The sequence below is a fragment of the Aulonocara stuartgranti genome, assembly GCF_965226115.1.
Source record: "Aulonocara stuartgranti genome assembly, chromosome: 12".
Classification (NCBI taxonomy): Eukaryota; Metazoa; Chordata; class Actinopteri; order Cichliformes; family Cichlidae; genus Aulonocara; species Aulonocara stuartgranti.
The window spans coordinates 24,115,252-24,143,213 of record NC_138948.1 but is presented as its reverse complement, the minus strand read 5'-3'; the positions used below and the strand labels follow the sequence as shown (position 1 = coordinate 24,143,213).

Genomic DNA, 27,962 nt, shown 5'->3' with positions numbered 1-27,962 from the left:
ACTCATGACTTCCTCTTCTTTTCCATTTTCTCTGCGACCTTCCTTTTAACTCCTTCGGTCTTTCCAGGCAGGCGTGGGCTTTGGTTTCTGTGATAGGCGGTGGAAATGCATCATGCTCGGAGGATGTTAGGGAACACGAAAACCATGACACAGGAGGAAGAGCTCTGGCAAGACGGAACTTCACCACTGTTAATGGAGTGGGTTTCTCGGTCACTGCCTATAGCGAGTGGAAGACTGGTAAGAAATAACGAAATCCAAAACGAATCTCAACTATTTATTCCTAATTAATTCTTGCTTTCTCGTGAACTTTTGAGAAGCTTAAGTCTGAATTAGTGCTCAGTGGAAATGAATTTTTTCAGAACACAGTTTTATAGAGATGCGTGCATGGCAATTCAATTTATTATTATTTTCTCTGACCTTTGCTTTCTACCATGACCTTTTTAAATTCTTAAGTAAAGTGCAACGTGCCATACTCTGAAAACCATGCCCAGTGGGAAAATAAGGCAGAAACATCAAAGAAATACCTGCTAAAGAACACATTTACCCTGCTGTGACCAGGCTAATGTTGGCTAACTAGCAATTAGAACATGAGCTCTAGTTAGCTGGGGTATTTGTACTTGTTGCCATAATGAGCTGTGAGGTCACTGCAGTCTGGTCCTTGGTTATTTATTTATTTCAAAATAAGATGGTAATGAATCAATGTGTGACACTCTAAATGGCTTTTATTTTAAAAAGACTTTTTGGGAATGCCACAAACTCACGGCCCGCCCTTAACAGGGAGCCGTCACTTTTTTACTCCCTTCAATAGTTATCTTTATAGATTACATTTTTTTCTTCTAGTGGAAAGCCTTTATGTCAACAATCTTGTGCTAGAAGTCAAATCAATGTTTTCTTTAATTACAGAAGACTACAAAGCGTTAGCCTTCCTCCCTCTGTCGTGCTGTGCTGGACCTTTTGTTTCATTTAAAATCCAATATTCTTCTGTACCCCTCAGGTGTCCCTACTGCAGGCTTCCAGGTGGATGCTGTGGACCAGGTGGTGCTAAACCTGCAGGATGAAGTGCAACAGACATGGCTACCAGGGGATCGCATTGTAGTTGCTAGCACGGACTACTCAATGCACCAGGCTGAAGAGTTTACCCTGCTGCCCTGCCCTCACTGTAACAGCCGACAGGTCAAGATACAAGGTGAGAGAGAGAGAGAGAGACGGCCATTGGTTTCTTCAGCTGTGTCAGTATTTGCCCTGAGGGGTTATTTCTTGGTGTTTGGGAGCTACTGTCACAAACAGTACAAATAGGAACTGATGTAGAGAAACATTTCATTTTTACAAAACCTGTGTGAAGACTAGTAAAAAATCACTTATGCTCCTTTGTAGTTAATAAATGTGATTAGTAGACGTAGGGCCATTAATCCTTCGGTCCGGGGGAATCTCATTTCCTTTTCAGCTGTTATGGTGACGTAAGATTATTGGAAAATGCTAAGGAGAGACTGTCAGCTTATTTCTTTTAAAAGCAGGGCCATCTTATTATAACCACGGGGCGGTTTATGGATTTGGATGCATCACCCCTTCTTCACCTCCTCCTGTTTTCTATTGTTACGTTAATAAACTACACTGACAGTTTCGCAGTTTGTCCATCTTTTTATCAGACATGTTTCCTGATCTCATTCCTCTGTTGTCAACTCCCTTCCTGGAGAGAAGGGTGTGTTATTATGTGTGTGTGTGTGTGTGTGGGCTGAATTTAGTGTTTCTGTTACCAGGAAAGGCTGAACGGTTGAAGGCCTGAGCTGCCACATACCATCTGTGGCAGAGAGTATTTTGTGTGTTGATGAATGATGTTTCATACGTGTTTGATTACTTTTGCTTTTACATGTGTGTTGGTTTGGTGGGTACTCTTTGGGGTGTGGTTAGTTAATGTTTGAGCGGGAGCTGCCATACGCGCTAAATGTGGTTTACAGTTGAAAGGGTGCTAGGTGATGCATCATCTAAACACAAGCAAGCTGTTATTGTAGTGTTTTAGTATGACTTGTCCCGCCTCAGAAACCAAATCGTGTTGCTGTGATGTTTAATTAAATGTTTCTGTCGCCATACTTCTAATTTGCTTTCACACAAAGTAACAACTTGCACCCGTTTCATGGTTTCTGTACATATTTTTCTTTAAGAGTTTTAAGAATTTCTCCTTGTTGTAGTATTTTGACCTCTAGTTTTATCTGTCTGTGCTGCTCAGGGAAGCCTCAGTATAACCATACCGGAGAGATCATAGATGGCATCGACATGCGTGCCGAAGTGGGTCTCCTATCCAGAAACATTCTCATTTATGGAGAAATGGAAAACTCCTGCTACGGAGACAACATGTGTCAGTTCTACAACCATGACACCTTTGGAGGCCACATCAAGGTATGCATGTGTACCATGTTTAGATATCTTTAAGAGGACCAAAAATTGGAATGATACTATATTTGTGGGGACCAACAGTGGGGATAAAATGCCTGTTGACATGAGTTTGAAGGCATTTTTGAGACTCAAAATGTGGTTTTAGTGTCAGGGTTACAATTAGGTTTTGATTATGGTTAGGATTAGGCATTCATTTTTGATGGTTAGGGTAAGCGGCTAGAAAAAGCTTTATGTCAATTAGATGTCCCCACAGAGATATGAAAACAAGACTGTGTGTAAATTTATTGCACATTTACTTTGTGCCGATCTTTCTGCATGAGGTGGCATGACTGTTCTTTCCTGTTAAAGGTTGCTATTCAGAGTCTGTTTGACAGTTTCCTCACTGTGAAGATGAACGGTGCATACATTCTACATTTGTGTACTGGCCTATGTGAGAGGTGTTGTTTACCATCACAGTTTCTGTTTGAATCTATATGAAAGACTCTTCTTCAGAAGGCTCAGCACAAACTGCAAACGCAGCAGGCACATGAGGATTAAACATGTAGATTTATCTCTGCTGTCTAGCATGGGTCCCAGTGTAGTCGGTGAGCTCACTGTAATTTTGTATGATTTCATTCAAATTGGTGGCAAATGGACGTAAACATTCCTCAGAGTCTATGTAATTTGCCCCCCATGTGCTAAACAAAAGACTTTGTTTCCATGTTAACAGCTTTCTAACTGTAACCTCAAAGTACACCAGACGGACACATGAAGCTGAAAAGTCAGCGTTTTCTTTGTAATTAGGCCTTCCATGCCGGCAAAAAGCCATCTGTCATGTCTGCCAAATCGAGTTTAGCACAGTTCAGCACCATGCGTTTCATGTTTCAATTTATCTGTCCAGTGAGTTGCCCTTTCTCTTATTTTAAGTCAGGTTGACTCTGTGGAGTGGAATCTACTGTTGAAACAATTAGTTCGTGTGTGTGTGTTTATGTAAGCGAGGGTGAGGGTGAGTGTTTACTGTGCGTACTTGAGTTTCAGTGAGCTGAAAGGGTTGGCCAATACCTTCTTAACAGAAACCAGATCCTGCTGATTTTGCCATACCCACAAAAAAGACCTCCTAGACAGCACTGAACATTTGTTTGTATCGTTTTATTTGTATGCATTCATGTGTGACTATGTGCTGTGCGCATCTCTGTGCGTGCGTAACTTTTAATTTATGCTTCTGTAATTCACGGCTTACTCACCAGCATCAGGGGTTTTGAAACGGCTCGACTCACAGAGCGCGGTGCCAGATGGGCTAAAGTTTATATCCCAGTGCGGTCACTGGCGAACGCAGACAGTTGTAATGGTTTAATTTATTACTTTAGTCAGCCAGCATTTGTTACGCGGACCACAAGTCCGGCGTCATTTGCTTTTGTCGTGGGTGGGAGCTCATTGTACTCTCTCCTCAACACCTACAGATTCTCAGTAACTTCTCATCAGTGCATCTGTCCTACGTGGAGTTAAAGAACATGGGTCAGCAGGCTAGAACAAGCCGCTACCCCCTCCACTTCCACATGTGTGGGGATGTCGACCAGAAGGGAGGCTACGCAGAGGCCACCTTTGTGGACGGACTCTCCATACACCACTCCTTCTCCCGCTGTCTCACCATCCACGCCACCAACGGCCTGCTGGTTAGTAAAGCCTTTTAAAATGTGTTGAATACGTCACTGTATGTGAGAATGTAGAAAACCATACATGAGTCATAGTGTTAATAATGAGCAGCATATTGTGGGAAACTGGTGGTTTGTCACAAAGCTCATCAACTGTATCCTCCAACGCCTGATTACTGTAAAGGCTTGCATCCACTTTTCTTTTTCCCCATCTCCTTTATATTCACTCTCAACCTTTCCTGTTCCATCTCTTTCACACTTATAGAATATCTTAGTCTCTTTAGAAAGATGTAGAAGTTTTTAATATACAGTGGTGTGTTTGGCCTTTTCCTAATTTCCTGTTTTTGTATGTTTGACACAATTAAATGTTCCAGATCATCAAACACATTTAAATATTAGATTACGAAATGAAACACAAATTGTAGTTTCTAAATTAAGATGTTTTATTAAGGGGAAAAAAATTCCAAACCTACATGCCTCTGTGTGAAAAAGCGATTGAACCTAAGCCTAATAACTGGCTGGGCCACCCTTAGAAGCAACAACTGCAATCAAGCGTTTCCAATAACTGGTATTGAGAGCACTGTGGGGTTGTTTGGCCCACTTATCTTTTCAGAATTGTTGTAATTCAGCTACGTTTAAGGTTTTTCGAACATTAACTTGCTTTTTACACTTGTACTACAGCATCTTAGTCTGATTCAGGTCACTCCAAAGTCTCCTTTTTTTTTTCTTAAGCCATTCAGAGGTGGAGTTGCTGGTGTGTTTTGGATCATTGTCCTGCTGCAGAACCCAAGTGTGCTCCAGCTTGAGGTCACGAACAGATTCTTTGATGAAAACAGATGTTTTGGTAGACAGCAGAATTCATGGTTAGATTTACCACAGCAAGTCTTCCAGGCCCCGAGGCAGCAAAACATTCCCAGACCAGCACACTACCACCACCATATTTTACTGTTAGTATGAGGTGTTATGTGAAATGCTGTTTTAGTTTTATGCCAGATGTAACGGGACTCAGACCTTCAAAAAGTTCAGCTTTTGTCTCGTCAGTCCACAGAATATTTTCCCAAAAGTCTTTGGGATAATCAAATGTTTTTTGGTAAATGTGAGACGAGCCTTCATGTTCTTTTTGGTCAGTTTTTGTCTTGAACTCTCCCATGGCTGCCATCGTTGCCCAGTCTCTTTCTCATTGATGAATCATAAACTCTGACTTTAAGCGAGACATGTAGAAGCTTAATGTTGTTCTGGGTTCTTTCGTGATCTTCTGGATGAGTTGTCGATGCTTCATCACTGTTCACAGTTTTTTCCATTTGTGTATAATAGTTCCCATCATGTTTCACTGGAGTCCCAAAGCCTTAGATATTGCATCGTAACCCTTTCCAGACTGACAGATGTCAGTGACTTTGTTTCCTAGGTGTTTCTTTAGATTGTGGCATGTTGTGTTGCTTTTTTTTTTTTTTTTTTTTTTTTTTTTTGCCTGTCCCATTTGGTTCTTTAGCCGTCAGAATTGTTGTCTGAAGACCAACAAGGATACCCAATGGATTTACTTTGCCAAATGGATCATCACAGCCTTGCTGTATTGGTCCATTTGATCAACCTTTGTTGTTATTATTTATTAGGGGTGCAACGATACACAAAATTCACGGTTCGGTTCGATTCTTTGGTGTCACGGTTCGATATTTTTTCGATACAAAAAAAATGTTCATGCCTTTTTAATTTGTCATTTATTAAAATTATAAATATATATTTTAACTCAAAAGTACAGTTTTTAAATTTAATGTTGCTGAAACAAAAGTAATTAAAAATATATATATATATCTCAGGGCTCTCAAAATTTCAAAATCCCTGGTAGCCCTTCGGGCAGGGACTCTTCAGTTTTTGGTAGCCCAAAATAAATGTAAGTAGTCCGAATAAAAAAAGAGAGCAATTTTTTGATTGATGTTTTGTTTCCTTTACAATATTATACATTAAAGTATAATATTGTATAAAAATTACAATCATCAACTCAAATACTTGGTTCTAATTGAACAGAAATTTCTACGAACTTGTAAGAACTGTGTAGAACATGAATCAGTCTGTGTCAGATCCTGAATTTAAAATTTCCACTGAAGTCACGGGTAAGAGACAAGTGGAACCAAGATCTAGGCCATTTGCTTTTTGAAGTTTGCAAAGACTGCTAAATTTTGCCAGTGGTAGTTCACTCTTTGCAACATAGTACGCTGTTATAAACAGATTTTTCAGGTTTATTTTTAGTATGTTATTTGCAATTGGTGTTTGTTCTGGGAAAGATATTGCAGACTGAGCAATAATGCATTTCTTGCATTTCTCATGGCTTCTAATGGGGGCCTTTTTTAAAATGACTGGTCCCAGTAACAAAGGCGCTTGTCGACTCAGAAATCGAGAGAAAACCAACAACACACCCGGCAGAACATTATGTTATTTACACTGGTGCACATAAGTGGTCCGCAGGTGCGCATTCGCTGTCAAAATAAAAGACGCGCACCAGATAAGAAGTTGCAACGCGCGTTTGCGTCCATATAAAAAGCACTGTTTTTGTCCGCTAGAGTGGGATTTTCACGGCACATTCCGCACCACATCTCTGTGCGTTCATCATTTGTTTGAAGCCAGATCACCTCCTGCAACCACTTTTCCGAGAATACGCGCTTCTTTTGTGGTTCGGACTCCTTCTGACATTTCTTTGGAGGTGGAGGAACACCAAAGTAATTGCTTAAAGGAGCTTCTTCGACATCTTTAAGAGTTTTAAACAAATGTCTGTCCTCCTCCAGAAAATCTTATGTATGCAAACACGCGTTGCAACTTCATATCTTGTGCGCGTTTTTTTTTCTTTTTTTTTTCTTTGACAGCGAATGCGCACCTGCGGACCACTTATGTGCAGCCCCAGTTATTTAGCTCGTCATATTGCAGCCACAGAGATTCTTTTGTCCATGAAACCATAAAGCTGCACTTTCTTTTTGCCTTATAGTCTGATTTGTCATAACTTTTCCGTTTTGTGGTAAGCTTTTCTTTGGCTGTCACTTCTTCACCCTGACCTGTCTTATTTGGCTCAGCAGAACTAAAATATATATCCTGCTGCTTTTACACACACACACACACACACATAACCATCAGCGATTCTCTGCGCGATCAACCTCTCATATGTTTAAGCTTGCTGCGGGAGATTTCACTTGTCATGTTTGCATAGTAAGCTAACGATTGATAAGACGATGTCAGAGGAATTGGTGCGCAAATTATCATCACTCAGTGATGTCGCTCTCTATACATAGTTCACACGATTGCAAAGTGAAAGCAAAAAACAAGCGCAAATTCAAACGCGATTTCAATATGTCACATGTTGACGGTGGCTCACCGATGCCAATGACATAATTACCCAGCTACATTTCCGAAAGAATGCAAAAGCATTGACATATATTTTTCCTTCCTACAATAGCCCGACGGGCAGGGCAGAGATAGATTTTGGTAGCCCGACTGGAAAAATCGCTAGCCCCGGGACTTCGGGCTAGCGATTTTGCGAGCCCTGTATCTGATTGAGGAATCACTCATCTTTGGAAAAGAGAGTTTATTACAGAGAAATGGCCCTTTCCAAAATAAAAGCTATACTATACGCTTCTTCTGGGCTATATTTTCAGCAGCATATTGTAGCGGGTCAGGGCTGTTCGGGGTTCTGTTTGTACAGTTATGTTTTGTTTATGTTGCCATAGTGACGGGTGACGCCCTCTCGCTGCGACGGTGTGTCCTTCCGGGGTCAGAGGGCGCCTTGTGTGTTGTTGTTGTTGTTGTTGCTGTGCGGTTGCCGCCCTGAGCAGTTAGCTAGCAGCAGTGTTCTTCTGCAGATGTCAATAAACGGCTGTGCTCCCTGGCTAGCTCACGGGAAGCAAGACCAAACGACACCTCCGTCTCCTCGTTGTCTGAGCTCGCCACATTGGTGTCAGAAGTGGGATGATGGTGGCACCCCATGTTCTGACCCGAGTGACTTTTCCCCCGCCGGTCGTGACTGGCCGGTGCGCCAAAAGAAGGCACCTGGACATTTGCAAAGTGAAAGCAAAAAACAAGCGCAAATTCAAACGCGATTTCAATATGTCACATATTGACAGTGGCTCACCGATGCCAATGACATAATTACCCAGCTACATTTCCGAAAGAATGCAAAAGCATTGACATATATTTTTACTTCCTACAATAGCCCGACGGGCAGGGCAGAGATAGATTTTGGTAGTACGACTGGAAAAATCGCTAGCCCCGGGACGTCGGGCTAGCGATTTTGCAAGCCCTGTGTTACAGGCATGGCCCTTTAAGGATGAAGCCTGATGGGAAATGTATTCGGGATGTGTGTAGCGGGACTGCCTGGTGTGTGTGTGAAGAGAGAGAGCGCAGAAGGGGAAAAAGTAACGGTTAGCTACAGAAGAGACGAAAAGAAAATAAATAAAAGGAATATAATAACTCCCTCGACAGCCAGAGTTGTGTCGGCGATGCTCGCTGTGAGTAAACTGTTTCAGCCCACTGTACGCGGTGTTCGTGCCTTAGAGAAGAAATAAAGTTCGGTGAAGCAGTTTCCTACGCCTCCTTCGATCTTTTTGCTAGCGGAGATGACCTGTATAGTAAGCTGTTTCCGGCTACGAGTCAGTTATGGAACCTTCAAGTAACTGCCAGAGGTTTCCTTACTACGGTTCGGGGTCGCGGATCTGGCGCGGTAACACCTGTATCTGATTGAGGAATCACTCATCTTTGGAAAAGAGAGTTTATTACAGAGAAATGGCTCTTTCCAAAATAAAAACTATACGCTTCTTCTGGGCTATATTCTTAGCAGCATATTGTAGCGGGTCAGGGCTGTTCGGGGTTCTGTTTGTACAGTTATGTTTTGTTTATGTTGCCATAGTGACGGGTGACGCCCTCTCGCTACGACGGTGTGTCCTTCCGGGGTCAGAGGGCGCCTTGTGTGTTGTTGTTGTTGCTGTGCGGTTGCCGCGCTGAGTAGTTAGCTAGCGGCAGTGTTCTTCTGCAGATGTCAATAAACGGCTGTGCTCCCTGGCTAGCTCACGGGAAGCAAGACCAAACGACACCTCCGTCTCCTCGTTGTCTGAGCTCGCCACATTGGTGTCAGAAGTGGGATGATGGTGGCACCCCATGTTCTGACCCGAATGACTTTTCCCCCGCTGGTCGTGACCGGCCGGTGCGCCAAAAGAAGGCACCTGGACATTTGCAGGACTTTGTGTGGGGCAATGGGGTCGTCGGGGACGACTGACCCCTTAGGTGGGGGGCTATGTAGCGGGTCAGGACTGTTCGGGGTTCTGTTTGTACAGTTATGTTTTGTTTATGTTGCCATAGTGACGGGTGACGCCCTCTCGCTGCGACGGTGTGTCCTTCCGGGGTCAGAGGGCGCTCTGTGTGTTGTTGTTGTTGTTGTTGCTGTGGTTGCTGCGCTGAGCAGTTAGCTAGCGGCAGTGTTCTTCTGCAGATGTCAATAAACGGCTGTGCTCCCTGGCTAGCTCACGGGAAGCAAGACCAAACGACACCTCAGTCTCCTCCTTGTCTGAGCTCGCCACAATATTAAACATATCAGGTCCCCATAAGGAGAATCATGTGCTAACGGCTGTCTAAATGACTCGGGTAAAGTTTGTAGCATGCATGCTTGTTGTTTTTGTCTGCTTCCACTTGTCTTTGCACTAGGATGATGTCGGCGTAAATGTGCAGTCATATTCGTTGTGTTTCCACTAGTGCTGTCAGCGTTAATCTCGTTGAAATGACGTTAACGCCACAACACGGCAAATCTCCGTTAACGAGCTACCCCTGCGTGGGGCTAGAAGGCCAACACATTAACGAGCTAACTGTGCTAACACACTAGTTCCCACCCATGTAATTGAGCATTGCATGGCACATCCAACATGTGCCGAAAGCCGAAAGCACTGTATCGAACGGTTCAATATCGATACCAGTATCGTTGCACCCCTATTATTTATTTTTATTTTATTTTTATTTTCAGTTGTTACAGATGGGACAGACATGACTGAGGGATAGGAAAGGGAGAAAGAAAGATGAAGGAAAAGAAAAACAGAAGGGAAGAGGGACAGTGAGAAAGGGCACTTAAAAAGAGAAAGAAGAGAAAAAAAATCTCCTGGATCACCTGTTGAGAGTAAACAAGCAAAAGAAACAGAGCAACATACCAAACACAACACCATCACATTAATCTAGCTAAGTGTAAACAGCAGTAAATACTAAATATTGAATGTTGTTGTGTAGCAAGCAGGACCGACAGCGCACAATGTGCTTTGACGTAGCAGCCAATAAAGGTGTAGTTTATGTCTATGAACAGTGAACACCCGTGTGCACACCTGTGTGGATCAGCGCGCTTGTATTCAAAAGGTTTCTCCATGTAATGGCCTGCTAGAGCAGCGGTGCCCAACCTTTTTTGTGCCACGGACCGGTTTATGCCCGACAATATTTTCACGGACCGGCTTTTAAGGTGTCGCGGATAAATACAACAAAATAAAACTAGTACCTGTACCGAAAAAAGGAAGATTTATTCATAACACACGTGAACAGTCCCAGGAAAACAGAGTTAACGATAAAAACAATAACAAAATAACACTGAAAACCATACATTTCACACCCGAGCCTCAACTCTCGCGGCCCGGTAGCAAACGACTCGCGGACCGGTACCGGTCCGAGGCCCGGGGGTTGGGGACTGCTGTGCTAGAGGATGTAGAGAGCCATAGCCCTGTCCACCAGGGCGTGAAGCAGGCATGGAGGAGATCCAGGCTCCAGACATCCAGAGTGCGAGAGCCCAAGGAGGACCACCGGAGGGGCATCCGTGCCCCCCTCCTGGGAAGAGCTGAAGAGAGCCCCAGATGAGGAGTCACCCAGTAGCCACGGAGCAGAAGCCAGAGGGGGCTGCAGTGGCGTGCCCGCCGGCTCAGCCGGCAGCCAGCTGAGCCAGAGTGAACCGAGCCACAGGCCCCGAGGCCGGAGGCCCGAGGGCCCCCTTTGCCCCGGAAGAGGCCTGACCGGGCAACAGGCACCAGGCCCCCCCAAGTAGTCATCGGGGGTGAGCTGGTACATACCTGAGCGCCCAGCCCCGGACACCAAGAACCACCAACACACCGACCCCTGAGGGCATCAGTTACCGGCAGGGAGTGTGGTGAGGGGAGATAGGCCTGGGAGTTCCCAGAGAGGTGTTGCTTTTCAAGATCTTTTAACTGGTTTCATTTTGTCAGACAGGTTCTAACAGGTCTGCCGGTAATCATGCTTGAGCGTGTTTAGTTAAACTGAACTTAGTCACAGTTAATTCATGATTATAAAGAGGGCAATTACTTTGTCACACAGAACCAGGTAGGTTTGGATAACTTGTCTCCTTTAATAAATGAAATCAACATTTAGAAACTGCATTTTATTTTTACTTAGGTTATCTTTGTCTAATATTAAAAATTGTGATCAAAAGTGTGATAAATATGAAAAACAGTAGGAGATCAGGAAGGGGTCAAACACTTCTCACACCACTGTACTTGTTGGATAAAGGTAGTTATACACAGAGGTACTAACTTAGCTCAGCTAAATCACACTGTCTGTATGTGGTCAGTGACTGAAGGGTTCAGGTTTGTTTTTAATTTTGTTTTGAGTCCGCATCGTTGAAGCTCTGAGCCTAACTGTACAGAGGAAATTGAGTTCATTTATGGTGCATGTCATTGTTTGACTTGGCACCAGAAGGTAAACAAGAAAAACTGAAGTGACCCTGTAAGTATTCTCCTGTTGACCATCTTCTACAGTTTTTCTCTACATACCAAAGCTTCAGCAGTAAGAGGAAAATCGTTCAGAAATTTTAACTATTTAAGGAGACAGGCACTTCTCGCGTTTTGGCCATATTGTATTTCTCCTTTGGGGTGTTAAATTTCATTCCGTTTTATTATACAGGAAAAGGAACATATAATGGGCTGCATGGAACTGGCCTGGATCAGTTAAAACTGGTTTACAGCAGTTCTTTTCTGCAGGACATAAGTTTGAATCACATTGCAAAACATAACAAAATAAAAACGACCAACAAAAAAAACTTCTGCAAAGACAGAGACGATGGACACAAAAAGATTTTATATGCCTGTTTGAAATGTGTGAAGGAGCTTGTTGCTCTAATGCAAAACAGGTATCTTTGATTATATCTTAACATAGCTATTGCTGTTATTGTCAAAGTAGTCTAAAAGTCTCTTGTCCAAGCTCTTTTGTTTAGTTTTTTTTTCTCTTAATTTTTGTTTTGTGTTCCATTTCTGGGAAGGTCAAGGACACTATAGGCTACGACACCTTGGGCCACTGTTTTTTCCTTGAGGATGGGATTGAGCAGCGCAACACTTTCTACCACAACCTTGGCCTCCTGACCCGACCTGGGACTCTTTTACCCACCGATCGCAATGAGACCCTCTGCCTCAGCATCAAGGACAAAGTCTACAAGGGCTACACTCCCTCGCCCAGTACAGAGTGCAAGTAAGAGAACAGGACGATGATGTACATTTGTGGTTACAGATATAAGGAATCACATCGGCATCAGCATAACGTTTCCACTCTGTCATCAAAAACATGTCTGATTAGTCACAATACTTAGATATCATAGATTTGTACTGGGATAAAACCACTTTTCGTATCTTTTATACGTGTTTGTATGTTAACTATGATGTTTTTTTGTTTTTTTTTTAAAATGTCCTTTCATTGGATTGAAACATCTTTGTTTTTATTTATACCAACAGAGTATAAAGGGTATAGGTATATATAAAGGGTTATTTGATTTCCATTTTTAAAAATGCAATGCCTGCATTTTAGATTAAAAGTGGAACAAATCATACCCATTAGCCGTGAGAAAGCATGTGTGGTGGTGCAGACGTATTTTGAGAAGGGACAGATGGTCTGTGTGAGAGAGATATTGGCAAGGTGGTTTTATCCAGGCAATAACAACATCCCCTCTCCATGGGATGTTTTCATGTCATAGCAAGACCAAGAAAAGTGCCTTTGTGAGGAAACAGAAAGGTCTGTTTCCAAGAGCGTGATAGCGTGTGTGTGTCTGTGTCTGTTGGCTGAGCTTTCCCCGTGAAGCGTTTATGTTGGAGAGGCGGATTATTGAGGGAATTTGGGAAATCTCACAGGTTTCTTTGATGTCTGTCTTCTTCTTCTTAATCATATTTTATGATCTGACGAGATACTCCTTCTTTTTTTTTTAATATCTCTGTCTACTCATGTGTATGTAATCTTGTGGTTGTTTTTCAGGGCAGTCTCAACATTCTGGATCGCCAACCCCAACAACAACCTCATCAGTAATGCAGCAGCTGGTTCTCAGGTAATAATATCAGAGCTATGAAAGAAAAATAACTTTTTCCACGTAGTGCAAGGAAACCTGTGACCAAGAGTAGAACGGCTACTCCTTATTGATAGATTAACTATTATTAAAAAAGCAAAAAAATAAAGCTACACTGGCTTTGGTGTTCCTGAACTTTACATATTATTAAAGACCTTCATGCTCATAAAAAGTTATCCATCAATAAAAAGGGGATTTAACAGTCCTTAGTGTTTGATAGATGGAGCAATAAATCGGTAAGACCTTTAAATATAAAAGCTAAAAAAAAAAGAAAGAAAAGAAATCACTCAATTTTATTTTGGTACAAACTGCTCGGAGGTCCACAGGGGCTATGCTGTGTACTACTTAACAGTGGGGGTATTTCTTTGTTTTGGACTGCAAACTTAAAGAAGCCAGTAAGTTTCTGTGAACTTTAATCTTTCTGCAGGACGTCATCAACATGAGAATAGTGTGACACTCACCCAGATGCACTTGTTGTTATTGTTATTGTTTTTTATGTTCCACCAGCTGATTGTATATCAGTGCTGATAATGAAATTCCTACTCCTCTAGTTTGTCATGGTTATCTTCTGTTTCTCTATTCTACTTCCTCTTCCAGGATGCTGGGATTTGGTTTGTGTTCCACAGCTCTTCCACAGGTGACTCCCATGGCCTGGTGCCAGAGACCAAGGCCGAGCTCACACCTTTGGGGATTTTTTACAACAATCGTGTACACTCCAACTTTAAGGTATTGTTAGTCTTGCTTTTTGTGCACTATGCAGTCCAAGTTCTTGCTGTGCTGTCTCTTTGTGTCTCTGTGCTTTAGCAAGGAGGAGAGAAATACAGTGTTTGTATTCCAAATGACATTGCACATAAATCCCTGTTTGATTACTTAGTTATTGCTAGAAAATGGGAATAGAGACACACACACACGCACTAGTAGGGTCCACAATGGTGCTCTGTTTTGTAATGACAGAAGTCGGGCAGGTGAACTGTAAGCTCTTTGTCCAGCTTCTCTTACAGAGGAAGGAGCCATGAAGGTTAAGACTATGCCTCGGTTATACCACAAGACCAACTCACAGGCCAGGTTTCCATGTACAAAAAAACACAGACAGGCTTAATTTATTTTAACAGGGAAAACGAATCCGTATGTTTAGACACATGTACAGCCTTCGTTCTGTAACTTTACATTTAAGCACGTATCAGGTTCCACGCCAGAAGATACACTAGTGGAGTTGTTTATGTCCCTATAGCAGAAAACCTCCATTTGTACTTGTGGTTTTACTGCATTTTATTGTAATCATGCCTTCCAGGCAGGGCTGTTCATCGACAAAGGAGTGAAGACCACCAATGCCACTGCTGCTGACCCCCGGGAATACCTATGTTTGGACAACAGTGCCAGGTGTGTATGTGTCTAGACACAGACTGCAAACAGATTTGTTGATACTTTAAGTTTTCCATAACTGTTAGTATTACAGCTAAGGGCATGTTGACCACTCGTGGTTACAAATACATAGACCTGGAAGTGATTTTTGGCACATATCCAGCATCCAGTATCCAAGCAGACTATTTAAGAGTCTGCGGTTGGTTATCAAATGCGTCATAGTGTATAGTTATTCTGTGTAAATATTTCAGTATTTGTGGTTTACTTATCTACTGTTTGTTTAGTGCTACTGTCACAAACTGCATGAATTAAGGTATTTGTAGCTCCCTGTTGGATATCAGCTGGGATGTAGCCATTGACGGGGATAGACAGATGGCTTTATAGTGTGCTACTGCATTTTAGTGGAAGGTCTGTCAGATTTGTGTTGACAGAGGAAACAAGACTTTACAGATAGTTTCCACTCTGCAGCTGCCTACCTGAATACAGCCCTCAGCTAGGTGGAAAAAATGTGTCTAGTGAGACTGCGCACTGTGGTCTGTGTGCACAAGTATGAAGGGAGGGATTTTAAATGTTGTTCAAGTGCAGAAGGCACGGGGAGGTTTGTGTTGTGTATTTGCAAGATATGGCAACAGTTGTTAGAAAACGTCTCCAGCGATTTATGTTGTTCTCAGAGGTTTCATCTAGCTCCACAGTTGGTAAAAAAGAATCCCTTGAGCAATGATTTGGCTTTTGACAAGGTTTTTAAAATAACACCCTGAAATGCCACCACAAGGGTGCAAAAGGAACACGAGCCTCCCCCCCCTTTTTTTTTTTTTTTTTTTTTTTTGAACACTATAAAAGTATTTCTGAGAACATTTATGTTCTCAGGAAGAAAGAAACCTTTTGTGACTAATGCCACTATGCCCTCTTCCTATAGTGCCACCTAAAGATGAGCACAGCAATTCAACAGTGGAGTTTTAAACCTTTAATCTAAATTCAGTTATGTATAATTTGCGTGTGTTTGCATGTTATTTAGTGCATTGACTTTCACGAGTACCATATGTACTAAAATTAAAATGGGGAAGTGGTGGGGTTGGTGTGACACTGTGGTAAGCACGAATAATTACAAAGACACTGATGTCGTCATCGAAAAATCCCAAGGAAAATATCAGAAAAGTATTTTTAGTCACAAAGTATTTTTATTGAATTATTTTTAGATTTCGCCCACACCAAAATGCCGACCCTAGTCGTCCTCGGGTGGCAGCTGTCATCGACACTTTGATCTCCTTCAAGAACAACGACTTGGGGGCGTGGATACGCGGTGGAGACATTATCATCAAGAACTCTGGGTGAGACATCTCATTAGCTAGGATTCAGTTTGTGCTGGTTTGGCAGTTTGCTCCAAGTCTTCCAGTGAACCGAGGGTGAGAAAATAAACGAAGGATGTCTTCACAACAAAAAAACATTTTCTAAGACATGTCTTAACATATTATTCTCTTATTTGTTTTTCTGAACAGCTTTGCCGACAATGGAGTGGGATTGTCCTTTGCCAGGTGTGTACTTGTCTAAATCACTCTTTCACTGTGTTTTTAAGCTTTATTTGTTTTTATTGTCGTCCCGCTGGATGGGCTAACTTTTTGTAAGTGATATGATAGCAAGGTGGCTGTTCTTCCTGCAAAGTACAGAAACGATTGCATTAATAATTAACTAATTATCTATTATCCCTTGTTCTCCAGCGATGGCAGCTACCCTAAAGATGAAGGCTCCAGCCAGGAGGTGACGCAATCCCTGTTTGTGGGCGAGAGCCGGAACAGGGGGACGAATGGAGGACAGAATAAATACTGGGGCGTGGGAGGAATTGACGGAAAGATGAGGACGCTACCTAGAAACAGGTGAGGGGAGAGCAATAAGTGAAAGATTAAATAATGAATTGTGGAAAGACATATTTGGAGTGCTAAGGCAAAAGTCCAAATCAAACTTGACTTTTCTCAGGAATTTCAGGGAATAGAGCTGCCAAAGAAATGTAGGCTGGGAAAACAAACAAGGAAGAGAGAAGCCAGCAAGGCAACAGACTTGTTGAAAAGATGGACAGATGAAGGTGTTACAGCTGCTTTTAGCTGATAGTGAGATTGTGAAATGAAATGACATTTAAGTAGTCTATAAAAACATGGTGGTGGCATCACGCACAGCAGTTCTTAGGAAGGAAATGCCTCATGCTGAATTTGGTTGCATAAGAGGAAAGGGAACTTTCTTCACCATTTCAGACCTTTAACACAGCTCCCTTTAGTTTCAGGTAGATGTCACAGTTTCAGTCCTAGTTAGAGGGTTATATATGTAGGGTGTGACACAAGTGAAAAACCCAGATGTTAATGAGCAGTCTGCCCAGCACCATTTGTGACACAAGAGGCTCGTCCTGCTGTAATACCAAATCAGACAGGGTGGTAAATCCTAATTTCTTGGTTTTGCAATGCCCCAAGGATCTCCTGGCAGCTGTCTCCATGTTTTTTTTTTTTTCCCCCTTTCCGTCTCTTTTATTACAGATATTGTTATACAAGAGAAGAGGAGCTTAAGTAGGATGCTGGAAAATAATTACTGTATTTGAGTTTCAAGAATCAGTGTGTTTGTGGCCACTGTGTAGAGCTTTAAAATCATTTTACGGGCCTCTTCAGTGCCCTGCGACATCTGGCTCGCTCGGTTTAATTGCCGTTGTTGCTGCTGACACTTGTTATTTCTTGCCAGGGGAAACGAGTACATTTTTTTTTTTTTTCTGTTTGGTCATTTTTTCTGGATTTCTTTTAAACATCTCTTAAAATAGCTATCACAGCTATCTTGCACTGACTGTAACATCTACATTGCTAATGTTAACACAGCTGGGTTTTGCCAGTTCATGACTAAAATGGTCCTGTAACCCATGTAAATGATGACTGTTTACCCCAGTCTGGTTTTATATGGTTTTATATATTCCAGCAATTTCCCCGTTGTGGGATCAATAAAGTCTTATCTTATCTTATCTTATCTTATCTTATCATTCCTCATCATCTCCACCGTAGGACGTTCCCAATCCGAGGTTTTCAGATCTACGATGGCCCAGTGCGGCTTACACAGAGCACATTTCGTGGCTTTGCCCCCTTAAGCGAAACAAATAAACGCACAACAACCACACCAGAACGAACTACGCCAGAAAACACCACGCGTCATACCAGTGCAGTGGGATTCAACTTGAAGAACACCTGGCAGCTCACCCCTCGAAACAACCTGTCCCAGCTCAGCTTCCACTCCACAGTAAGTAAGGCTCAGTGAGACTTGACTTGGGACGTCATAAGAACATTGAAGCTTTTATTCTTTTTTGTAAATGTGGTGCACTGTCCCAGTGTTGTATTTCCAAAGGGAATGTGTAATATTTGAGCAGTGTTTGAACCTGTTCAGAGACTTTGCTTTCAGTCCAGGTCAGCAGGGATATATCTGTTTATTCAGACAGTAGATGTGAATATTCCTTCTCTGACCCGATTCATTCCCTTGTCCTTCCTTTATTTCTACCTAAAACCAGTGCACCGTACTTTATGCCCACTTTCTCTTTTGTGCTTTGCTCCTATTTGTTATTTACCCCTACAACTATCTTTTAATAGACTGCTTCAAAAAAATTAAAGGAACACTTTTTAATCAGAGTATAGCATCAAGCCACTTAAACATCTAGGATATTGATCCGGTCACTTAAGTAGCACGAGGGTTTTTCAGCTAACGCCAAAACATTTTCAGCTGCTTTGGTGTTAATGAAATTAGCAGCAAGTGCACTAGAGGTGCAACAATGAAACCTCTGCCAACGCAGGAATGTTTTTACAGGTCGAAGACACTGCCATTTTTTCTTTATCTTTCTGACTGTTTTTTCACTAGTTTGCATTTGGGTGAGGTTGTTGTCAATACTGGTGGCATTGGGTGATACCTGGACGCTACAGAGGTCTCCCATCAGAGTCTTACGAGCATGGAGGAGATTCCAGGAGACAGGCAGTTACTCTAGGATGGCTGGTCAGTGCCGTAGAACACAGGTGTCGAACTCCAGGCCTCGAGGGCTGGTGTCCTGCAGGTTTTAGATGTGTCCTTGATCCAACACAGCTGATTTAAATGGCTAAATTACCTCCTCAATATGTCTTGAAGTTCGCCAGAGGCCTGGTAATGAACTGATCACTTGATTCGGGTGTGTTGACCTAGGGTGATATCTAAAACCTGCAGGACACCGGCCCTCGAGGCCTGGAGTTCGACACCCCTGCCGTAGGACTGGTTTCTACTCACTAGTTCAAGGAGGAAGCGGATGAGAACTGCCAGATCCATACAAAATAATCTCCAGCGGGCCAATGGTGTGAATGCCTTTGACCAAACCATAAGAAATAGCCTTCATGGGGTTAACATGAGGGCCAGACTCTCCCTAGTTTGCTGTGTGCTCAGAGCCCTGCACTGTAGAGCTTGACTGGCATTTGCCATAGAATACCAGGATTGTCAGGTCCACCACTTGGGCCTATGCTCTTCATAGATGTGCTCAGGGTGAATCTGCTCTCATTTGGAGGGGATACACAGGCTGAACAACGGCACTCTGACTGCCATTAGGTATTAGAATAAAATCCTCGGACTCGTTGTCAGACCCTATGCTGGTGCAGTGAGTCTTGGGTTCCTCCTGGTGCACAACAATTCCCGACCTCATGTGGTGAGAGTGCAGGCGGTTCCTGAAGGATGAAGGAGCTGAAACCACTGACTGATTCCCATGCTTGCCTCGCTAAAATTCCAGGAGCTCCGTGATGCCCTGGTCCAAATTTGGGAGGAGATCCCCCAGGACACCATCAGTGTTCTCATTAGGAGCATGCCCCAACTTTCTCAGGCATGCAGCCAAGCATCTGGGGACCATATGAATTACTGAGTACCCTTTTGAGTTGCAGCAGTTAAAATGGACTAGCCTGCTACATGATTTTTTATTTTATTTTTTCAATTCGATTTTAAAGATGTATTTCCATCAAACTTTCCTTTAGTTCCTACCTAACACATTACCCAGTCTATACCAGCATTGATGTCCAGCATGAAGATTTTTACCCTTTAGATCTGATGTGTTTTCAAAGAGTTTGTTTAACTTGTTAGTGTGTTTGGGTCAGAGGCCTGGCAGAAACAGAATCGGGAGTCGTTTCAGGCAGAAAGAACACAGAAGAATAAAGGAGCCATCTTTCAGAATCAGGCCTGTGCAGAAACTGTTGTAAATCACTGGCGCCCTCTTGTGGGGTCATTGTACAGTGCAGTGTTTTTTTATCCAAAGGCAACCTTTAATAGGCTAATTTGTCAAGTAGCTTGATTGGAGATTTCAGTTTGGCACATAAACTTTGAAAGATGCACAGCCAAGAAACCAAAAAAATATAATGCAGTTATATTACCTGTCCTTATGCAGTGCAAACAGACCTCTATAAAAAAAATGTAAGTGAGCTGTCCCAGGAATATGGAGAAGATCATTATGGAAACGATGGAAAGTTAAGCAGGTATCTGCTTAACTTAGATTAAAAATCACCTCTCAGTAAGTAACACAAATAAACTCCTCAGGTACATCTTCGTGCATTCTTTGGACAACCTGGAGAGTGGTTTGATGAAAACAACCTGGACGGTGACAAAACCTCCATCTTTCACGATGTGGACGGCTCAGTGACAGGCTACAGTGACACCTACGTTGGCCGAGCAGACAACTACCTGATCCAACATCCTGGCTGTGTGAAAAACCTGAAGTGGAATGGAGTGATATGCAGCGGTCGCTACTCTCAGGTACAGCGCACTCGAGTCTGCACCTCAGTATTGTTCTGTCCTTCTGATGTAAAAGTGATTGTTACATTCCACAACATCCTCCTCTCTTCTAGGTGTACATCCAGACCCAAGGAGCCCCTAGCCTGAGTTTATCCATCAGCAGAGATGAATACCCTAATTCTCCTCTGTTACTGAGGGGGATTAACAGCCAGGGGGCGTCGTCCCAGCAGTACCAGCCCATCCTGATGATGAGCAAGAGCTACACTCTGCACTGGAGTGGGCCTGCGCCCAGAGAAATGGTCCTCTCTCTCATTAACTTTGATAAGTGAGTAATAAGAATGACTGTGTGTGTTCGCCTCTTCAGCCACTGCTAGTCCAAGTCTTGAAATATCTGTAATGTCCTGCAAGTGAGGATGCAACACACTGCATTGAAGGGTCGTGTACTGATGTTTTCAACCACTTTCAAACTGCTCTTTCATTCACTCAGGGATGACTGGGTGCTGGTGGGACTCTGTTATCCGTCAGACACCACTTTTCAGATTATGTCCGACACATACGACAGGCAAAGCAACACGTTTGATGACATCACAGACTACGGCACCGTGTTATCCTTCCCAGAGCTGCAGAAAAAGACAATGGAGAGGAAGTACTACTTTGACCAGACTGCTGGGTGAGATGAAAGATTGTTTTTCCTTTTCCTTGTTTGAACTCTCAGTTGGAAATACTGCAATGTGATGACTGTAGGAGATTTGGTTTTTTAATAAAAAATGAGATCAATTTTATTTCAATTGTGTTTTTGTTTTTTTTAATCCCTCGGTGACTCTACTGAGTTTCTAAAAGTTTATTGTTTCTCATCATCCCCAGCTTATTGTGGCTCTACCTTCGGGCCCGGCATGGTCGTGATGGTCACAGCTACTGTTCTGTTAAAGGCTGTGAAAGAGTGAAGATCACGGCCACTACATCCTCCAAAGAGACCTGTAACTGTACAGCCAAAGCTTACCCCAAGTATGCCAAGGCTCCCTCAGTCGTGGTGCCTATGCCGGCTCTAAACACGCAGCCCTGCAGAGACTGCGGTGCTAAACAGGTTTGTTAACATTTAAAGTGACCTCTTCATTTGGTCAATTAAATCCAAAGCTACTACCGCTGATCGACATGCGTCTGTCTCAGCTTGTGTTTTCCAGTGAGCCATGGACCTCCTACCTCCAGACTCAAGTGAAGTCTCTCAGCATTAAAGAGCAGCAGCGAGGAGATAACGTCTCCTTTATCACTGTAAGCAAAACTGCCAGGCAGATAAAAATACACCCAAACACTTTATCTTCATGTTTTAAACTTCAGATTTAAAACGGGGTTTATTTAATCCAATTTCTTTGCTGTAATTCCCCAAGGTGAATGAGATCACCATGTCCTTCTCACAGCCGGGGTTTTTCCTGGTCTCAGTGGATGCCTGCTCTGGAAAAGTCACCAAGAAAACCTCATTTAGTAAAGTGGATAAAAAGATGGAAACATACCTAAAAACTGACATACCAAACAGGTGAGGCAGGGCAAAACTGATAAATAAATACATACACAAAACAAATCAAGTTCGTAAATATGCACAATAAATAGAAAATTCCCATAAAAATAAAAGTTGACAGGAAATCAAACCTATCGCTGGGATTCAGACAGGGATTATCCACACCGGAGACACTTGTGTAACTAGATTTCATCAAAATAAAAAAATCTTGAAACAATTATTTTAAAAATTACAGAATAAACTGCACAATCTAAATTGCTCCTCATAGCTCTCCCCAAAGTTTGCCCCTTTGACAGACAGACATCACTCTTTTAATGACTTATTTGAACCTTTTCTCTTCATCTCTAACTTCAAACAACTGATAATGCAGTTTGTAGTGCAGTGTTAATAAAAGACTATGAAAATAAACTAACATTTTAAGGGTTAGGTGTAGTTTAATAAATGGTCTGTTTTGTTTAGTTCATTATAATCCAGTCCATTTATTATTCAGCTTTCTGTTGCAGTGTAAATAAACTGAATTAGCTTTTGTTTTGTATGTTTCCCCCAAACATCACGCAGCAGGTAATTCATAGAACTATTAGGGAACAATACAGTGTTTTTGATTTAAGATATTTGAACTTTTATATTAAATTATGTAGTTCTAGACATGTTTTTTATGAGCTTTCCAACATAACTCATTTTTAATTTTAGTTTCTATTTTGACATTGTTCGTCATAATATTGACTTCATTATTTATTTGACCGTCACTAAATATTAGATATTCTATTTTTTCATTTGGTGATAAATTACTAAGATCAAAGCATTTTTTGTAAAATGTTTCCCTCTGTATTCAGGGCGTGTTTTAAACTTTGGGAAAAAGGAATATAAATGAGTGTTTTCAGGAAGTAAAATGTATTTTAATAATTTCTTGTGTGGGTTTTGGTTTGGGTTAACGTGGTTTTCCTTTTTTCTTTTTTTTTGGATGACACTATAATATGTCTTATGGTTGTAGAGTGGCTTTTTTAGAAGTATTTATTTCCTCCAGGTCAATAGTCCTCGTGGCAACGTGGGGACAGTCGGGGGAGCTGGTCAATATCGCACCACATCTGGTCTCTCTTGGTGTGGCCAAAGATCCTGATCTGCATAGTAAAGGTTAGTACTACTTTAGTTTGTCTGTCTATCTGTATTTTAGATTTCTTTTACATGCCTTTTCCCCCGCTCCTTTTATCGCAGAGAGTCTGGCACTTTGGGGCTTCCGAGGGAGTTCCTCACCTCCTTTTTGGGTTTCACTACTGGCTGGACAAGGCGATGACGTCTTAGGGCTGCAGGAGCGCTACTTGCCTCTGGGCTTGGAGATGTATGGCTGTCCGCGACCTGCAACTCAAAAACGCAAAGACCTAGAGCTTCTGAGAAAAGCCACAGGACAACAATAACCAATGTGAACTGTACATGTTACCTAGCCGTAATGCTGTTGCACACAGATACACAAACACAGCCATTTGATGAATGTGAACTGCTGAACCTTTAATTTATTAACGATGACAAAGATGTTTACTGCTTTCAAGAGGAATGAAAGTGGGGTTTTTTATGAATCAAATGAATTTTTTTGTGTATGTACGCGTGTGTATGTATGTGTCAGTATGCCTTTGGGCCATGAAGTCAATGCACTTTCCTTTTTATATACACACAACCTGCCTTACTAGCCAGAGTGACGTAATGGAGCTTTACAGTAACAAAGGAGAAGAAACAAACCCAAAGTAATCCTGCAAGATCTACCTACCTGTCCTATTTATTGTGCAGTAATTGACTCTGAACACAGAACCCAATTCATTGCATACACAGATCAAAATGTAATTATGAGAATAAATAACTTTGATTTGACGTGAAAGCGAAATAAGATGGATTTGATGTGCTCAGGTCGAAGGAAGTGATAAAAACAAATGTCATTGCCTCTGAGATGTGAATGGCAGTATTAAGCCAAAAACCGTTGTTAATGTGGTTTAGTCGCATTGGTGATTAATACTGCAAATCTCCTTTAAAACATAACCATAACAAGCCATATTCTATCGAAATAATCATGTAGATGCATAATAATACTGTGTGTAAAATTAATCTGACTGTTTTTGGCCTTTCTTGTGTACAAAAACCCCTTAAAAATAACAGACTTCTGTGCAGGTGACTCCTTTTATATTTGACATGTTGCAATAGATTCTCTTTAAACTGGAAAACCTCTGAATCTCGTGCAGCTCTACATCTGAGATCTTTAAGCACCTTTTTATGGATTTCTTTACAGACTTACTTTTTTTTTTTCCCCTCCTCATGTTTGTATTTGTCTTTTAACAGTGATGGTGTGGCAAGTGTTGGCCACAAATACTTTTCCTCTATTTTTTGTTTTGTCTTCTCAAACAGAAATGAATGTTTTACCTTTCATCTGCCTCATTCATGTGCATTATTGCCACAACAGTATGGTAACATATAGCTCTAGGTTGCCGTTTCCTTTTTTTCTTTCTTAGTTTGTATCCGTGCTGTACAGCAGTGACAGTAAAAGTATCATATTTTAGCTGTAAAGGTTACACGGCTTTATTTTGAGACTATTTTAATCTTTACCGTGAGCAGGGCTCCCCCACTGAGCGATGATGAGTAGTTGTGACTGTGTGAGTAAATGTCTGATCATGTAAGGTGAAGGGATGACCTCGCTGCCTTTTAACCACTCTACTGTTAAAAAGAGCAAAAGACCGAGAGATGGGTTCAGTCCCTTTGCCTTTTCCTTAAGTTGAAGATTCATCGATGCACAAGTGAGTTGTTTGTTTTGTTTTTCTTCTTAAGATTAGGGGTGAACTTTGTAAATAAGAAATTGAACTGTACATGTAATGGAAAGTAGACTCCCATTAATGTGTGTATTTTATTTGTTTTTGTTTCTTATTAATTGATAAAAGATTAGGAAAAAACATCTTTCCTGCAATTTGTCATGAAATTGCCAAACAAATAAAGTTGTTTTGTTTTAAAGTCACATGTTGGTTGCTTCAGTAGCTAACGGATGGCCTCTCTCTTGTTGCTCTGTGGTCCAGGACTTTGCATCTGTTATACAGCGTCACCACTTGGGGGTAGCCTAGTGTTATTTGTTTGTCTCTCTTTGTTTTTGTTTTTAGGACTTTAGGATTCTCGCCTTTAACTCTACATTTTGACATTCAGTATGCTGAAAATAAGTTTGAAATTACAAACTCTTTTTCCAGGAATAATATTTTACTTACTTTTTAAATACAGTAGCTTTTAATATACTTAAAGAATCCCCAATCATCTGTAGCCTGAAAGTTACCAAGTCAGAGGAACGCTGTCGGTTTTAATGAGCCTCAGGAGATCCCGCACTATTAGATGTACAGTAAAAGCACATGGCATGATGAAGCAAAGCAGCTGCTTTTACTGATGTACATTATGCATGAGAACATTATGAATTGGACATCCGCGAGAAGTAGCTTTGGTAGAGCAGGAGAGGGGAAACAGCAACCCATGTAGCTGTTAAACTTTATGGATTCGGTGCGCTTGCATTGTGATATCCCAGCGATTGTTTCTGTGTGCGCTCGTAATGAAAAGAAAAGCATCAAAAAACTTAACAGCCTAAAGAAATATGGATCAGTCCCAACAGAGCGCAGCCCCACCATATGGCTCGGATAGTGAGTTTGCTTGTCCATAAAATGGTCTCTGACCGTGAAGTGCTCCCACACACTTCACACTGATTTGAAAACGAGCGAGGACAGAGTGGCACAGTTTGCAGGCAAACTGATGCACAATAGGGCAGCAGCTCTCTTTAACACCCAGGCATCTGCTATAAGGAGGAAAAAATAATCGCTGGTGGAATAAAAGCTGCATCTTACGCAGTGTTTCTCACTAGCTCTGTCCTTGGTTGGTCTGGATACATTTAAACTTTCTGACACTGATTGTAAGCGCAGGCGAGCAAAATATTTCCATCAAGTCTGCGATCTGTGAACATATTGTTCCAGTGTTGCATGGATGAATTGCACATTACTTAAAGCTGAGTTTTAATTATGTAATAGGGAAGCCATTGAACTGTGCAAATACATTTAGAGAAAAAAATGCCAAGGCTAAAAATATGTCACTAAAGACTTGTGTGTACTGGAGTGTGGGCGGCAGCCTTTAGTGTTGTACTGTATATTGTTTGCATGAGAATGGTATATCCATGGCAACACATACACATACATATAAGATTAGTTTCAAATACAACTAAAGCTGAAACTGAAATGCATAAAAATGAATTCCATTTTTAGGGCGACTGTGTGGATGTGATGAAATTCCTGATGTTAGACGCCTTTTTTAACAGCACTGGCATAAAGATGAAGTAATAACTTACTGTCAACATTTCTCCACATTTCATCATGTGGTTTTTAAGCTGACCACAATTTAAAGTAAGGTCCACAATTTATCGGACAAAGACATTTGTTGTTGTGTTAATAAGACTTAATTATTACTTAATACTTGTTGTATTAAAGCTTTAATTCAGCATGAACTGTTTGGGAATTACAATGATTCTTGTACAATACAATGATGCACTGTTTCAGAGGCTCAACATTAATTTGACAAACTAACCTAAATTTAAGAGCTTAAAGAGAAGGATTGCATGAAACACTTGATGATGTGTAATGCTTCAGCTCACGAGCAGTGCAGAACCGTGCACACAATTTCTGGCAAGGTTTCGTCTTGCCAGAAATCGTAAAATTATTACTGTACAGTAGTAATTTTATGATTCAACGTTATTCAATCATCATATTTCATGATTAGGTAGAAAGCTAGCTTTAACTGGCTTTGCTTTATATTGCTTTGGAAATGACAGTTTATTGCTGTGCCATAAAATGTGTATTCACACGCACTGTGAGCTTCTGGTATAACATTTTACAAAGTATGCACTTTCTGCATTTAGATTTGTATCCAGACAGAAATTATTTTTAGTGGAGGTATAGAGAATCATAGGAGTACCAAAAAGTTCACTGAAGAGTAAGAAAATAAACTTTTGTTGTCTGATTCCCAGAGATTCAGACAAAGCCATAAGTGTCTGAAAGATGAATTACAAGGTTCCCTGCCCTGCATCTGTGCAGTGATAAACTGCCTTCATGGTAATACTGAGACTGTTGTAAAACACCCTTTGCATTGAAAGTAGACTCATTGTTTATTTAATTTCCAGGGTTACAGTACAGAGCATACTGAAACCGCAATATTTCCCTAAACCTTTAATGAGTAGTTTTTAATACCTAAACCTAACCAGGTATTTTATTTATTTATAAACCATCTATCAAAGTGAAATCTAAAAGTTAAAAGTGAGTAAAAAGAAAACCGAAGTGCAAAACACGTAGTCGCCAAACGGTACACAAAACTTTGCTCTCCTGGCTGACAAACGTGTCACTTCTGTCACCTCTGCCTCTACTTATCGGTGTCCAGTGCATTCATCAAGGCATCATTACCAAAAGACACTTCTGTGTCTCTGTGACATCAGTGGAACCTGACAGGATGTCAGTATTTGACACACTGTCTCGGCAAATCTATAATCAAATCGATCAATTCAGCTTGAAATCTATCATGACTCCTCTTTTTCGAAAGGACCGCTTCCACGCACACATTTGCATGGAAACAATTTGTGTGTGCAGAGACCACATTAGGCTCCTTGAGTCCACACTGGAGACTTCATTACAGCAACAGTATCGTGTATTCGAGGTAAGTTTATTTGGATTCCCGCAACTACCGCACATGATACATCATTTTTCAGCCTCACCATTCAGTCGCTTCAGCGGTTCCCTGCTGATGCTCGGTGATGGCGGTCCTGAATAATTAAACAATTCTGACATCCATGTAGGGGTCCGTTTCCATGACAACCATTCTCCCCTTGTCCTCGCAGCCCTGAAGAGTAATGTAAATCTCCTGTCTGCTTAATGTCACAGTAACACCAGCAAAGTGCCACAGAAAGACACACAGGTTGGGATCAATGGGAGCTTTTGAT

At 41.6% G+C, this 27,962-nt stretch overlaps 1 protein-coding gene across 1 annotated transcript in view; it reads left to right on the top strand.

Annotated features, from left to right (window-relative positions):
* The window catches only part of cemip2 (cell migration inducing hyaluronidase 2), a 31,599-nt gene extending 6,631 nt beyond the window's left edge, over window positions 1-24,968 (top strand). Inside the window, exons 5-24 of the mRNA XM_082555839.1 lie at window positions 68-237; window positions 995-1,186; window positions 2,225-2,394; window positions 3,831-4,043; window positions 12,292-12,497; window positions 13,272-13,341; window positions 13,957-14,085; window positions 14,651-14,739; window positions 15,918-16,049; window positions 16,218-16,253; window positions 16,437-16,592; window positions 17,751-17,982; window positions 20,272-20,487; window positions 20,580-20,791; window positions 20,954-21,136; window positions 21,331-21,550; window positions 21,634-21,735; window positions 21,852-21,997; window positions 23,004-23,110; window positions 23,192-24,968. Of these exons, the coding sequence (XP_082411965.1) occupies window positions 68-237; window positions 995-1,186; window positions 2,225-2,394; window positions 3,831-4,043; window positions 12,292-12,497; window positions 13,272-13,341; window positions 13,957-14,085; window positions 14,651-14,739; window positions 15,918-16,049; window positions 16,218-16,253; window positions 16,437-16,592; window positions 17,751-17,982; window positions 20,272-20,487; window positions 20,580-20,791; window positions 20,954-21,136; window positions 21,331-21,550; window positions 21,634-21,735; window positions 21,852-21,997; window positions 23,004-23,110; window positions 23,192-23,391 (3,181 nt within the window). The 3' untranslated portion in view covers window positions 23,392-24,968. The remainder of the gene's footprint in view (window positions 1-67; window positions 238-994; window positions 1,187-2,224; window positions 2,395-3,830; window positions 4,044-12,291; window positions 12,498-13,271; window positions 13,342-13,956; window positions 14,086-14,650; window positions 14,740-15,917; window positions 16,050-16,217; window positions 16,254-16,436; window positions 16,593-17,750; window positions 17,983-20,271; window positions 20,488-20,579; window positions 20,792-20,953; window positions 21,137-21,330; window positions 21,551-21,633; window positions 21,736-21,851; window positions 21,998-23,003; window positions 23,111-23,191) is intronic.
* The last annotated feature ends 2,994 nt before the right edge of the window (window positions 24,969-27,962 follow it).